At 37.6% G+C, this 15432-nt stretch overlaps 1 protein-coding gene across 5 annotated transcripts in view; it reads right to left on the reverse strand.

Annotated features, from left to right (window-relative positions):
- Positions 1 to 10434, reverse strand: part of MLLT10 (MLLT10 histone lysine methyltransferase DOT1L cofactor) — a 236833-nt gene extending 226399 nt beyond the window's left edge. For 2 of the 5 annotated variants that reach the window (XM_050942289.1, XM_050942282.1), the window contains exons 1-2: positions 9505 to 9859; positions 5188 to 5267 (exon numbers count right to left, since the gene is read on the reverse strand). In XM_050942289.1, the coding sequence (XP_050798246.1) occupies positions 5188 to 5267; positions 9505 to 9673 (249 nt within the window). In that variant the 5' untranslated portion in view covers positions 9674 to 9859. The other 3 variants (XM_050942281.1, XM_050942280.1, XM_050942279.1) reach the window with 3 other exon arrangements.
- Positions 10435 to 15432: the final 4998 nt, after the last annotated feature.

Genomic DNA, 15432 nt, shown 5'->3' on the forward strand with positions numbered 1-15432 from the left:
CTCCCCCATTCCACCCCCAGAGCCTCTTGCATGCCATGAAACAGCTGATTGGGAGAGGAGGGGTGCGGGGGAGGGGGTCCTGATCAGCAGAACTGCCAGTGAGTGGGAGGCGTTGGGGGGGGGGAAGCTGATGGGGGGCTGCTGACATATTACTGCGGCTCTTTGGCAATGTACATTGGTAAATTCTGGCTGCTTCTCAGGTTCAGGTTGGCCACTCCTGCCCTAGGCCCCTTCTTCCCCAAGATGCATCTTCCTTCAAGTTTCACCGGATCTCTCACCAGTTATCCAAGCCTCTACCATCTCCAGAATGAATTACTTTCAATCTGGGACTACACATCAAGCCAAGCTGAACACTATCTGAAACAGCATATTCTTTGTGTCTACTTAAAGGTACTTCTCTCAGGCAACATATTGTACTTGTGCTTCAGAGCTAAACTATTTTCTAAATAGCTTCCAGGTGTCACTCAAGTTGTTGGTTTATATTTATAAAGCCCCTTGTGGTTTGAATCATGTGCATTTTATAGACTACCTCTCTCTCCTTGTGTGGTAGCCATTTAACATTTGCTATTACCTAGAATACTGAAGTCAACAATTCCTAGACATTTTTGTTCAAGGGCTGGGAAGTTTTCATAGTGGAAAAAACATTCACTATATCATTTATTCCCTGTTTTGGTCCAACAGTCAGAAAGCCTGCTGACCATTAGAGCACAAAGTAAGGCCAACCTATTTACTCAGTTTTTCTGAGAAGAGAGAGCTGAGTGGAGAAGTCTAAGTTTTTGTTTGTTAGGTAGGATATTAATGACAATACTACATCAATCTGAATTTTTTATTCCATATTTTAAAGACTGAACTGTTCATGTGCCCAGGTTTCAGCACAGATGCATTACTTAGAAGTCTAGATAAATTCTTACATTTACACTGAAATGAACAGATGGGAAAACTTTAGGTACACAAAAAGGTAGCTTAAGCATTAGTAGCTCTTTTTTAGATGTGATAAATAAGGCACCTGTAAGTTTAAAGATTCTGTTGTGGCTTTAAGAACCAGAGTCTCACTTTGAGGCACTGACCTATGGAGACCCAAGCATTAAGAAATGCACCAGTGGCCCAGAGGGAGAAGTGGCACCTACACTACATTTTGACATGCAGGTGATTCAGACTCAATTCACCAGGCAGGGCAGAACTGAGATAGTGCCACCTTCACACCATTTTTGAAATATCTTTCATTATTGGTAGTACAAACACTGCACTGGTCCTTGAGTGCAAGGACTGAATTTATGCCTTCCAAGGCCAGCCATTACCTGACCTTATGTGATCTGCCCTGGAGCTAGTTTCTATCCTTTTCAGCCCAAAGATAAAACATTTTTAAAAGGTTAAGGGTCCACACTCAGTAGACCCTTCTCTGCCCTATTTCACTTCCTTTCCACTACTCAGGTGATGCAAAGGAAGCAGAAATCATTCATGTCAACAGCAGCGATTTCCCAGGGATGAGGCACATGTCTAGGTGTCAGGAAATACACCACTGACCAATAACACAGGGCCTTAGTGTAGGAAAAGCAATAATTTCACAAACAAAGCTACATATGCAAAAACACAGCATTGATCTATAGCTATACAGTTTACAAGGAACACTATCAACTTGAGATACAGTCCATTTTTAAAACAGTTAGAAGTAGCTTCAGATATTATAATCGGATACTTTAGAAATGAATGGTTTTACAATCACATTTTCCTTCTCTTTTGTTTAAGAGGTTATCACAGAATCATAGACGATTGGGGTTGGAAGAAACCTCAGGAGGTTATCATCTCCCTATTGCAGTGTGAAACGCTCAGGTTTTCTATTATCTGTATAAATCAAACTGAAAAAAGAAAAAGTGACTTCTCTATTTGTTACAGTAGCCTTAGGTACTACTAGGAATAATAGCAGGTAAAATTTAGATTAGAGTGTGATGTAAGTTGGTGTCCTTTTGAATACTGAAGGAATTTGCTACTGCATAGGTACAAACTTGCACTATGAAATATTTGAATATCTCATTCAATTTCCCTCCCCATCCCCCGAATTTAGCAAAGCATGTGCTGCTCGTTATTTACATGTCAAATTTCATTTTTCATAATTTGAGTTAGACTTCACTTAAAAAAAAGTGTTAATTCTCTAAGAGAGGAAGTGTGTTTGCACACATTGCCTCCCACCTCGATGCCCCCAAAAAGAAAACAAGTAAAATTTCAACCTAAAAGTGAATGGTTTGGAAACTATAAAAGAGATGAGGAAAAAAAGAAAGGAGACAGAGAAGACAATAATGGAAAGTGTTTTTGCAATTTTAACTGTATCTACAACCACTATAATACCGAAGATTACATTCATTTTATAATTTCATGATCACAACACTAAAACTTGACCCTGATCAATAGGCATAAAAGCCTCATTCCATCAATTTAAAACATGCAGGTAGACTGCTGGGCCTGCACAGGGATGTCTACATTGGAGCTGGAAGCAAATCTACAAGCCCAGATAGACAGGCTTCCGTTAGCATGCAAAAAACAGCTGTGTAGACATTACGGCAGGAGTGAAGGCTCAGCTAGCTAACTAGGCTTCAGCCCTCCCTACCCCAACTCCAAGCTCAGGTGGCTAGTGCAAACCTTCACTAGTGCTGCAACATCCATGTAACTATTTTAGAGTGCTAGTGTGAGCCCCACAAACTAAGTCTGTCTTTCCAGCTGGAAGACTAACTCCCAGCTGCAGTGTAGACATATGCCATAGAGCCCCACTGAAGTCAATAAGGCTCTATGCGGCTCCAGCCAGCCATTAAATGTTGCAAATTGCAAGATCTGCACCAAAGTCTTTATTATTATTTCCCATTACACTCACAATACTGTGCAGGTGTTTTCTTTTGGGTTTGTTTTTATTTTATTATAAAGGCTTTAGTGTTGCTGTTTTTCTTTTACTACCTAAGGAAACATACACACTATCCAGCTTATATGCAGTTCTACAACAAACATTTGAGGCATATATAATGGGAGCTTGGCACTCATGTTTTTCCTTACTGAAGTTATTCCCTCCAAAGTTTTATTATGAATAAGGGCTAGAGCCCTGACCATGTTATGGAGGCATTTGAAATAAGGAAACTAATACCACGGTATTCCTTTAATTCTTAATAAATATTATGAAGACTGGATAATCATGATGGTGAACATTTAGCTATAAATACAATAATGGGAGAACAGACCCTTTTAGAACTAACAAAACAGTAGTACAGACAATTAAAATCCTTAAGTCACTAAGGCCGATAAGACAATTTTCACCTGCTTTCTTGTTTAACTTTGTTATTTCAGATATCTGAGAAGTCTTAATGAATTACATAAAAAATGGATAACTTAGTTAAGACTCTGAATGCTTTTTAACATTGTATCGATCAATGTTTTTGAACTTTTCATACCAGGGCTCAAATGCCCCAGTCAGGACTGGCAGCTCATTCTGCTTGGCACCACAAAAAGCACAAAGATATGGCCCCTGCTTCAAAAAGCTTACAATCTAATATTTTAAGTGACAGACAAGGAGAGGAAAAGATAAAAACTGTACTTGCCTGTAACATAAAAATGTGCAATTTTAAAATTAATAGACAAAATAAGTGCCAGTTACCTCCATCTGCCCATCAACTACACAATTACATGATTTCTTAAAAGTGTCATGGCAGAAAGAAAAACTTCAGTGCACAGAAACAATGAAATCTAGTCTCCCACCAAATCAGATTTACTTGCCTTATTAGTATTAACGGCAATTAACCGTGTAAAGCAACTGTGCATCAGTGGGAGAACATATGCCTAGATTTTCATGCTCTTAAACACTAGTTATTATTTTAAAGTAAAGAGGCAGCAGGACACAAATAATTGAAGATCTGTTCAATATAATACAGGCAGTTTTATTCTGATTTTTTTTCTAGACAGATATGCAAGCGGAGGAACTACTTTTGACCATTACACTTGCAAATTTAAGGGTTTGCTTTCATAACACACCTTCTTATACTACAGCTATGTCCGAATACCTGGTTAAGACAAAGTTCCCATTTACGGAATGGACCTTAACTGTATTCCATAACATGGCCAGAGCTTTAGCCTAGTTATGAAACCGTGTTAAGATCTAGCCTACACTACAATACTACAAATTGGAACAATACTGTAACCAGGTCACAGATCAGCTGTGCTGGAATTGTAGCACAGACAGGCCCTTTGTTAGTTGAAAACTGAGTTGGGGAGATGACAGACTGAGGAGTTTGGTCTCAGAGGTTGTCAATTTAACTACAGAATAGATATAAAATGGTCAAGATCAGTGCCAGCTTTCCAAAACTGCCCTAGCACACACATTTTACTCCTGATCTGGAGGGCTCACTTCTAGTGGCTGAAATGATAGTTCACTCCCTGACAATACAATACTTTGCCTCTGCTGAGGGAACCAATAAAGGTGCCAATCAGAGCCAAACATGATCCTTCTGATTTTAAAAGCACCCAAAAAGGTAAATCAATTTGATCTGATTACTGTCTAATTTCCTCCAAAAAAAATTTTTTTTTCCAAAGAGTTACATATAACTTAGTTGTGTGCTTAAAAAATAAAACAAAAAACCCACACTTTTGTTCTGGTAACAGAAGGATTATCTGAATCCTTCAATTTCATCTTGCAACATTTGAAGCATAAGGAGGAGAGAAAATTCTCTTATTAAAAACCATTTTTGGACAGAACTAGGGTATGAAATTTAATCTCGGACTTATAGGGACACTATCAACTTTCACAAACACACTAACTCTTATAGACAATACTTTTTAAAACTATTCTTGTTTCAACACCCAACACTGCTGTAAAATATTAGAGAATAAATGTTCTTTTTGTTTACTTGGTGAACTTTGCAAGACGTTTAGTATGCAGTTAATCAGTTTACCCTAATTGTGTGGGTCTTTTACACAATACAAGCGGGGACAAGGTGACAACTTTGGAAAGCGGTTGTAAAACCACAAAAATGGCCAGGGATACTTAGGTGAAGATGTAATACCTGAAGCTAGTTTAACTTTTTTCAAAAAACTGTATTTCAAACTGATGGTGTCCAATTAACATGGAATTATAATAGAAAGTTCAAGAAATAATGCTGAATAACATCGCTACTAAGTAATTTTGTAGTATTATTTAATAAACAAAGAACCTACCACTCTGGCTGCTCTTTCCTGAGATTCACACTTCCTGCAAAACCAAGGTCCAGTAGGTACTTGAACAATTCCATAGCAAGCTGTTTCAGACAAGATAATATATTTTAGCAACCATAATACAGTACTACAATCCAGTAATACTTTGTCTGTTATAACTTTTCATCAGCAGAGCTTGAAGCATTTTACAGAAGGGGTAAGTCTACTTCTGTGTGTAAAACACGTTATGCCCGACACACTGTCAGAACTACCTCTCAAGCTAGTGGTCAAGTACAAGCTACTTGACCTTTAAGTTTATGCAAAATAATTGTTTTGATTAAGTAAAACAAACTACAGCATACCTTACATTATAGAAAAAATGAAAAATTGTTCAAATATAATAGATGTTGTACATGTAATATGTTTTGCTATTTGATATAGGATAAAAAGACAGTTTTACAATAACAAATCTGTCATTTGTAGTAAGTTTTAATATTTTTGAGAGAAAAGGTAATCATGCTAAAATAGAACATAGCTGGGGAAAAACTGTCACAAAAACCCAACATTTTAATTTCAATAAGATGACTTTTCCTGCACTCGCGTATTGCAGCAAGCATAAGGTATTCTGAAGACTAAATGTAGAAATAATATTTTGTCTGAAAAGGCAAGTGGAGCTACAAATATGACAAATCTGAACTGAAGAATATCAAAACTGGATTTAAAGCCACAATACATTCTAAGGCCCCAATCCCTGAAACATTATATTTATAAATTACTTGCACACATAAGTAGTCCAACCAAGTTCAGAGTAAACTCTTGGGGGAAAGACCATTATAGTCCTGAATCTGAAAGCAGTTCTGCACATGTGGATCCCTATTCCCATATGCAGGGTTTACTGCATTCAGAGGGGCTCCATGTAGGTATAAAAGTCTGCCTGTCCAGATCACCTTACAGAATTGGGGTCTGTGTGTGTATGGTGTATAACAAAACAGGGTCCTATAATAGGACCTGTTTATAGTTCAGATTTTAAATATGCAGAACAGGAAACTTAAAGTAATGGTTCTCATAGCACCATTAATTGTGTCCTCTTGGAACCTCAAGTACAGATGTGTGTATTTTGTATACTTTCATATATGCAACAAAGTCAAATTATGTTTTCCACAGGAGCAATAATTTTGCATTTGACTTTTAACATTTAAGATCTCCAAGGCTGCATGAACCCAGTGGTTTGCATTTTACTTTAAATGCCAGATTTTTTTAAATTCTAAATATGCAGTAAAGTAAAAAGTAATGACTAAAAAGTCAACTGACAAGTTAACTGCAAACAACAAAGGGAAGGAGTGGAGGGGGAATTACAAACTAGTGAAGTACTCTAAACACTTTGAGCATTACACTTTAACTTGGAGGGGAAAAACAGTACATGCAATATAAAACACTGTCTTCTGATACACAAAACATCAAATTAGCATCCCTCAAAAAAACAAAAATCCAACCACTCTACTGCATAAATCTATCCATACTGAGGTAATGATTAATCAATTATCATATTGTCATCTGTACTATTCAAGTATTAAAAACTAAAATATATTGGTCATCCCTTTCTTGATTTGTATATGCTAAAATTCTGTAATATAGACGTAATAAAGAGGAAACATTTTGCTTTATTGTCCTACCATAAACTAATATTGGCAAAGACAAGCACAGAGAGATACTCCCCCAAGTAAAGAAATTCAGCATTGTGACTTGTTTGCATAGTCGAACAAATATACACTACAATGTTTGAAGTTTCAAAATATCATCAGAAGCAGTACAGCAGATCTGACAACCTTCCTGTTGAAGCCCTGTCTCAGCATGTACAATTGGAAACTGCCAATAGACAGTGCAGAGGCATATAGCATATAGTATAAGGAAGTGAATGATAGGGACAATTCAGGGACAGGGTTTGGCAAGTCAGGCCGAGATCCATCACAGTTAGGCAGAGTCTAAAGTGGCATATCTTACATTTCAAAGTAGCAAAGATATATTTGCATCTGATCTTGAACATCACTTCTGTGCATTAACAAATTAAAAGATTGTTTATTGTTTGATACATGACTTCCTTATGCTTAGACCTTTGTTACTGCTAGACAAAGTTTCTTCAAGATTGTCAGGAGCACTTATCTTCTTAGAGGATTAAATCATTGGCAAGGTTTAAAGAAGCTTTTTTTGAACTTGACAAGAAAAAAAGGTATCTGAGAAGTCTGATAAGAAAAAATTATGCTTGGATTTCAGAGATAGCCATATAATTTTAAATCAAACTTCCCAAAAAAGGAAATGTTTAATTCTTAGACTAAAAAGTAGTATGAAAATATTCAACCCCAAAAGGGTATTTGGACAGTTATAATCACCTTTGAAAAAAGTCTGTTATAATGGAAGTGCCTCCTCCTCTACCCTTTCCACAATGTCAACTGTCAAGATGTGCACCATTTTTATTAACATATGCTCAAAATATACTACATCTGTAATACAATAGATCTAGGTCACTAATTCTTCCTTTTCTGCAACCACCACAATAGTGTTTAACCTCAAAAACTTCCTTCCATGTTTGGATTTGAATAACCATGGTTGCAATACAGTTATATCCAACTTCAGAGTCCCTGTCTATATTAAGGGCATTTTCCAAAACTTTTCCCATATTGCTAACACTAGTTTAGCTCCATGGGCAATAGAGATGTTGAGAATCAACATAGAAGGGCTGCTACCACCTTTTTAAACACTATCATATGATCCCACTCAGAGCACCACATTTAAAGAACCTAAGACTCCCAAGGTTACCAACACTTATAAAGCTGAACTGGTGTTAGCAAAGGTAGAATACATAATTTTTTTTTCATTTATTCAGTTTAGCATAAGTGACTGCCTACTCCTTCTGAAAACAAATATTATTATGTTCTGGTCATTCTTTTCTTATTCTAAACAACATCAAAACAAAAACTCAAAATCCTGATGTAAGCATGACTACAGATAAACTGGGATACCTTTCAACATCAATTTCACTCTGAAGACAGGGCAACCCTGAATCAAAAACAGACTCATTACATAAGCTGCTTTTCAGCCTCCATTCACCTCATGATACCAAGTTCTCTACAAGGTGCAATTTCATTCCTTTGCAGTTCTATCTAGCTTGCCCCTGCTTTAATTTTATGAACTGGGAAATAAGTTTCACAAATACAAGGTATATCTAACCCAATGTAACAAACAATTTCAGAAATTCAGATTAGTGATCCAGATATAAGACTCCAGCTTCTCCACTATTCTGACTTGCTGAACATATTAAAAAAAACATCAGAGGACAGAGAGTTCATTTTAGATGCAGTCAGCTTGCTGCTGGTGGAAAGAGAAACTACTAACTGCCATTAGTTCCTTATTTCTGCCCTTCATTTAGCAATTATGACCATTTTGTTCCTTTTCTAGTCAGGTGAAAATAACAATCCACTCTCCCCCACCTCACAAAGAAAAGGTAATGCAATGACAGCAGCAAAGTAATCACACATATACACTGTGCACTATGGCCTCTGAGCTGGACATCAACCAATCTCTTTCTCCACTAATCCAAACAAATCCAACTCCAGTGAGTAATACCAGCCCCTCTGCCATCAAAACCACCACAACAGGAAGTCTCCACATCTACCAGATACTATCAGCCAAATGACATTTAGGGAAGGAGCAACAAGAGGGCGAGGCAATATATTTTATTGGACCAACTTCTGTTGTTGAGAGACAAGCATCTGAGCTTACACAGAGCTCTTCTTCAAGGAAAGGAGCTCTGTGTAAGCTTGCGAGCTTGTCTCTTTCTCCAAGAGGTGGTGGTCCACTAAAAGATATTACTTGACCCCTTTTATCTCTCTAATATCCCGGAACCAACAGAGCTACAACACTGCAAACTTTCAGGGAAAGAAGCAAGAAGAGGAGGCAATCATGTCTCCCTTTGCAGACGCCTCCCAGCCTCCCCTGTCCGGGTTTCCCTCAGACAAGTGTCTAATTTCGGGGACAGGAAATGGGGATGGTCCCTGGGGCGGGCCAGGGCAGCTGATGCGGCAGGAGCACGTATTCGGGGAACAGGAGGGCGCCGTTGTGGAAGGAAGAGGTGCAGGTTGTGTTAGGCGGGGATGGATGTGCCGTGAAAGCAGAGGGCTGGTTTCAGAAAGAAATGGTAAAAGAAACCGGGGTTGAGAGGGAGGTTTGAGGGGAGGGCAGGTCAGGAAGGGGTGCAGGGCACAGGGTGTGCGGCAGAGGAGGGTCTCAGGAGGGCGAGAGGTAGCCAGAGGCAGGAGACTATCTACAGGCCGGGCACTCACTCACCTTGATGCACTGCGACACTGCAGCCGTGCCCGTCGCAGTAAACCAGCGGGTTCTCGGCCCAGCCCCTCTCGTCGGAGCACACGCAGCAGCCGCCGATCATCTCCTTCATGCTATTGGAGAACTCGCCCTCCAGTGACACAGGCAGCAGCAGGGGCTCGCTGGAGACCATCTAAGGGTTAAAAACACCGTCAACACCGCACACTGCAGCGCCCCTGCCTCTTTCCCTCCCCCGGCCGGGGCTCCCCCTCAGGCACTCAGCCGCCGCCGCCGCCGCCACAGCAGTGATTTGGGACGCATGTCCGCGGGCTGAGTCTCTCCTCGCCCCCACCCGGGCTGTATCAGTCAGTCAGTCACGAACGCACACAGAGGCAGCACACTGAGGAGGACAGCAGTCTGCAGGCAGACAGGCAATCCAGCAAGGCCCGCGCGCAGGCGCGCTGTACCTCCCTATGGAGAAGGCCTGGGTCCGGGCTACCTCGCGGTGCCTCATGGGCCGCCAGTGGAACGTGAGCAACGTCGGAGTTCCGACCCTCCAACGGTTCTAACCAATACCCAGACAAAGCGTGCGCGAGGCAGAGGCCGGCTCAGGGAAGGGTGGGCCGCCCCCCTCGTCTGCGCGTGTGTGAGAGGGAGCGAGCGCGCGGGAGCCGGAAGACTCCAGTGTCTCTGCCACCTGATGTGCGAGCTTCCCGGGCTAGGCTGTGTGGGGGCGCTGCTCCAGCACAGAGAGCGGCAGCTGGGGTCTGCCTGGGCCCCTGAGGGACACCCTTCCCCGCCCAGGTAGCCAGCCCCTCACCGTTGGAGCAAGGGCCCAACACACCACGCCTGAGTCGGGTGTTATGTGTGCAATGACCTGTGTGTAGCCGCAGGCCAGCCTCCTTGCAGGCATGTGGAGTTTTTCAGACCTGCCTATAAAGGCTCATACGGGTGGGGCCGTGTCCCTTGCTGTGACTGCTGCACTAATACATTCCCGCTCCACGCCCAACCCCCCCCCCCCCCCAACAATCTTGTTACTATCTTGTTGCTGTCCTCAGTATGACTGCAGGAGTCATTCCTACTGCCACTGTAGTGTACCCGTTCCACCCTCATCCACACACTCTGTGCTCTCGTTTCTTTCCCCCTTAGTGTGACTAATGAACTAATACATGATAATACAAAGAATAAATTATCGTTATTAATTCTGATCGTTCGCCCCCCAAAAAACTTCAGTAATGTGGCTGCACGCTAGGTTGGCAGTTAGTGCCACATTGTGAAAGTGATGTTGAACAGAAGCTATGACAGATGCTAGACACTATAGGCCCTACACAAAAACAGTTCTTGAGCAGAACTCTTCTCTAAATTTACTTAAAGGTAGTTTATTCTTTGCCAGATTTGTTTTGTTTCTAATGTAAATTCATTTGCTGTCTCTCTCAAAAAGCAGAGAGAAACTGTGGGGGAGGGGTGGTTGAGGTGATCAGCAGAGAGGAAAATCTCAGGCTTTTCAATTCTCCATTGTAAGCAGGTATGGCTGTAGCAGAAGGAACTAATTGTGGTTGAGAGTGTAGAGAGATTAAACACAGCCTTGCAAAATTCTGCTCCCTCACTTGCCCTAGGGCCAGTAATAATTTTCTTTCTTTTTTTCCCAGTAAAATATCACTAATTTATTTTCATTGTCATGCTAAAGGGTAGGCAAGCAGAATTTGTACATTGGCCCAGTAAATTTTCGTGATGATTTTGTAAGGCTGCCTTAGTAACATTTTGGAGTTTATTTAAATAAATATTATTGAATTATATGTATTGTTCAAAGTGTTGTTACCAGTACCCAGAAATTGTGGGGTTGGATGCATTTTATAAATGGCTAAATAAATAATAAAACCTCTGCACATATGCATGGTTTGTGAAGAGCTGCTGTGTGGAAGGGGAGGAGGGATGTGCACAACTCTCTAGCCCCTTGGGATATCTGAGTATGCAATGCAGTTTGTGCGCAGGATATTTTAGATCAGGCTCTTTCTCTCCTACAAAGTTTTAAATGAAATTATTTAGATAGAGGAGGAAGAACTCGGGGGAGGGGAAAAGGAGTGGTGAAGGTCATTTCCTACATGGATAGGCCCTAGCTAAACATTTTGCTTAACATAACAGGACTATTTAAATCTGTAATCTGAAAATTCCTTCAAAAGCATATATAGTAATATATAGAGATTAGAATTTTGTTCTTAAAAAGAGGATGCCATAAAATATTGGGAATTTAATATAGTTCAGCTTGTGTAAAATCACCCGGTATCTTCCCTTTAAAACAAAAGAACTATAACAACAGTTAGAATAAAAGTTAGAATGTAGAACTGATTACATAACATGTTGGCAAGACAATTTTGATTGCTTTTTGGGCTCGTAAAATAATCTGAAAATTGCAGGTGCACACCAGCTACTTTGTTTGTGAATAAAGGAATTAATATCCTGAAGTTCTAAAAACCCACAAATTATTTGAAGCTGAGAGATACAGTGTCTCAGGCCCTCTTCATTCCTTTCAGGACAATGACATCTAATTTAAACCGCATCCCCAATCATTTTGTTAAGCCTGACAAGAATAAAATAATGGTATAAAAGCAAATTTTTCTTAATGTCCCTGATTGGTAATATTAGAAAATAAATATCTATGTCTTTTTATGATAATATAGTGAACATACTATGGTTTTGGGAATTAACATATCCATGCTTGAAAAACTTATATTCCAACTAAAAATTAGAAACAATGTTTTCTCCTAGTTTGTTAGCAATTTGGAAAGTTTTCCTAAGAAGGTAACTGTATTTTAAGATACTAATTTTGTAATTTATTCTTTTAAAAATAAGTGTTACAATCCATAGATCTTTCTCCATGTAGTATTAGTTATCTTAAGATTTGGCCCTTTATAAAACTGAAAGCTGTCACAAAAGAAAATCATAATGCAACAACTGTCAAAGATTTCACCAAGAAGATATTTTGTAAATATACTTTGAAATGTGTGAAATTTTATCTCTCTATACAGTACATTAACACAATGTAATGCCACTTCAGTACTGATCAATCTGAAAATTTCCTTTTGTAAAAATGCAGTCAAACTTTGATCTTCTAAATTATTTAATAAAAAATTGCTTATTTTTAATTGATTGTCATTTAGTTCCTTTGATGGAATGAACATTAAATAGGCTGAAAGAGACTCCATGATCAGTACCTTATGGCAGTGTGTAATATTTGATGGCAAAATTTAGATAACCTCTTGATAGTTCTGCAAAACAATCATTTGGAGGAGACCTTTGAAATGCAAAAGAGAAGAAATACATTACCACAAAATAAGTACTGCAAGTAGTGTGCCCGTAACAAGCTATGGGATAGGCAAGTAAAATCTCGTAACATATATTTTTTATGAGTCTAGTGATTAATAAGCATTGACATGATACAGGGGGTGATTTTCTTTTGGAAAAATAAGTCAGTCCTTAAAATGATGTGTACACATATATGTGGGATTATAATAATTAAAAAGGAAAGTAATTCAATTAATATGAATTAATCATTTAAAATTTAACTTGTGTGCAAGGGGTAGATACAATTGTTTTACTAAGAGGTGTCTAGAAAACATGAAATTTAACATAGTAACATTATGAGAAAATGGGTACAATATAAGATTATACATTTTTCTGTATTACTTTTATATTTTACGTTTCTCAAATAATTTGTTTATTTTTATCTCCAGAGGTGAATGGCAATTGTACTTACAAACTGGCAATTCTTTAAAAAAAAGTTTAAGATATTATTCAATAAAATGTTAAACAGCTTCTTCAGTGATTAAATTTATTATTGTGCAGCACTCCAGACTTACTGACAAAATAAGAAAAGTACTCATATTTTTGATTACCAATTAGCAATTTCCTGTAACAGTTCTAAAATATAATTTTAAAACATTTTCTTTAAATCTTGCTAAACATTCTTAAGACATACAAAAACACATCCTGTGCTTGCTCAGTGAAAGAAGGGCCGTTGTTTAATCATTTGACAGAAATACAGCATATTAAAAATTAAAGCAGGTGCAATATTCTGAAGATTCCTTAGATATAAAAATCTGAGGAATAGCACACAAACCAAACAAATGCATTCATCCCATATGCTATTTTCAAAAACGAGCTAAATTGAGGAGTTCTGTTTCTGGACTTCTAGGTAGGAGAATTGTCTTCTTTATAGAAAGTAAGTCTTTCCTAGAAATTTTAGACTTATTTTTTCATTGAGACTATATTCAAAGAGCTTTCATCTTTACCTGTGTGCAAAAGGATGTGATGTACAACAAAACACATGTAATTAAAAACAAGAATAATTACAATAACCTGACATTCAATAGGTAAGTTACTATTGTTCATATTTTTCTACTTAAAATACATCAGAAGTTTTGTTTGCCTTCTGTTTACATATGTTAACATCACAAATAGCCTTAATCAAAATAAATGTTAATCATGGCTATTTGCTTATTCCTAGGAAAGAAGCAGCAAAATGGTCACTCTACAATTGTAGAGAGTATATGACTCTTGAGTTCTGACCTTTGCACATAGTGTGTTTTAAATGGCAGATTGGCTTGGATCCAACCAATTTAGCTATGTTCAATTATGAGAGACATAGTATATATATGAAATCCATATTAAAAATATGTATCTAGTGTTTACTGTATGTTTTCTTATAAGTTATACCTCTAAAAAGTATAGTTTTCTATTTTCTTCAATACATTAATACCGATTATCAAACTAGTACATGTTATTCAATCAGTACATATTTTTTAATAATTAAAATGTTTTAATATGAATTCGCCTCTTATCTAGTGGTTTGTATCTTACATAGTTATAGATTATACAAGTATAGGTAATAATATCTAAGACTGTGTCTGACGTATGCTCTGAATATTATTCCTTCTCATTTATTGTGCGATTGCCATTTGTGTGAACATAAGTATAGTTTTTAATGTTTTAGAATGGCAGTATTATTTCACTGTTCCTTTAAAACGACTGTTTAAAAGCATTAATGTTATTGTTTTTAATTGCACTATCACCTTTGGAGACTTCTGGCAAATTCTATTTAACTAGCAGCAATGAATGAAATAGGTGGTTTTCAAGTACTGCTTCTGTTACTAATGTTGACATTTAAATGTTAATTCTAGTCTGAGATTTACTGTAAACATGAAGCAAGTTTTTTTCCTTGAATGAACAATCTTAAACCAAAATTCCAAGTAAAGGAATGAACACAGAATCTTTTTATCGTGGTGCTTAGTTCCTGCTAAAAGATGTAACATTCCCAAAGTGATATAGGTTACATATTTTAATCTAGCAATTAATGTATAATTCTCTACATTAAAAGTGTATTTACATGTTAACCACATTGTTATGTGAGTCAAGTCAAAATAATAATTACAGTATATTACAAAATATGTGAAATAAACTTCCAGCAAACCACACTGAATATTAATGCTGTGCTAATCCTTGAAAAGCTGGGTTAGCAAACTCTGGAATTTAGATATATGATTTAAATGCAATGCACAGCTTTTCTTTAGATAAGACTAATATCCACTGTTAAAGTTTGGGATTTTTTGTGATGTATTTATTAATATATTGGAATTTTTTAAAGAAGTACATTTACATAGTCATTCCTAAAACAAACCTTAAATTGTCTTTATGCATGCATATCGGTGTAGAATTTCTTAAATTAGCATTTTTCTACTAAAGCAATAACTTATATTTTTATTTTTTGTGTTATGATTAGTAATGTAATTTTAATATCAAGGGTCACATTTCCTTTATTTCCACTTGAGTTATGTTTATATTATAATCAATACAAGAAATGACATGCTGAGTTTCTAATCAAGTGTCTGATATAAAACTATTTTAAGATGGATGTGTATAAATTAAATCCATATATGCAGTTTCAAGATAATGGGG

Source organism: Gopherus flavomarginatus, chromosome 2 (genome assembly GCF_025201925.1).
Source record: "Gopherus flavomarginatus isolate rGopFla2 chromosome 2, rGopFla2.mat.asm, whole genome shotgun sequence".
NCBI classification, from domain to species: Eukaryota; Metazoa; Chordata; order Testudines; family Testudinidae; genus Gopherus; species Gopherus flavomarginatus.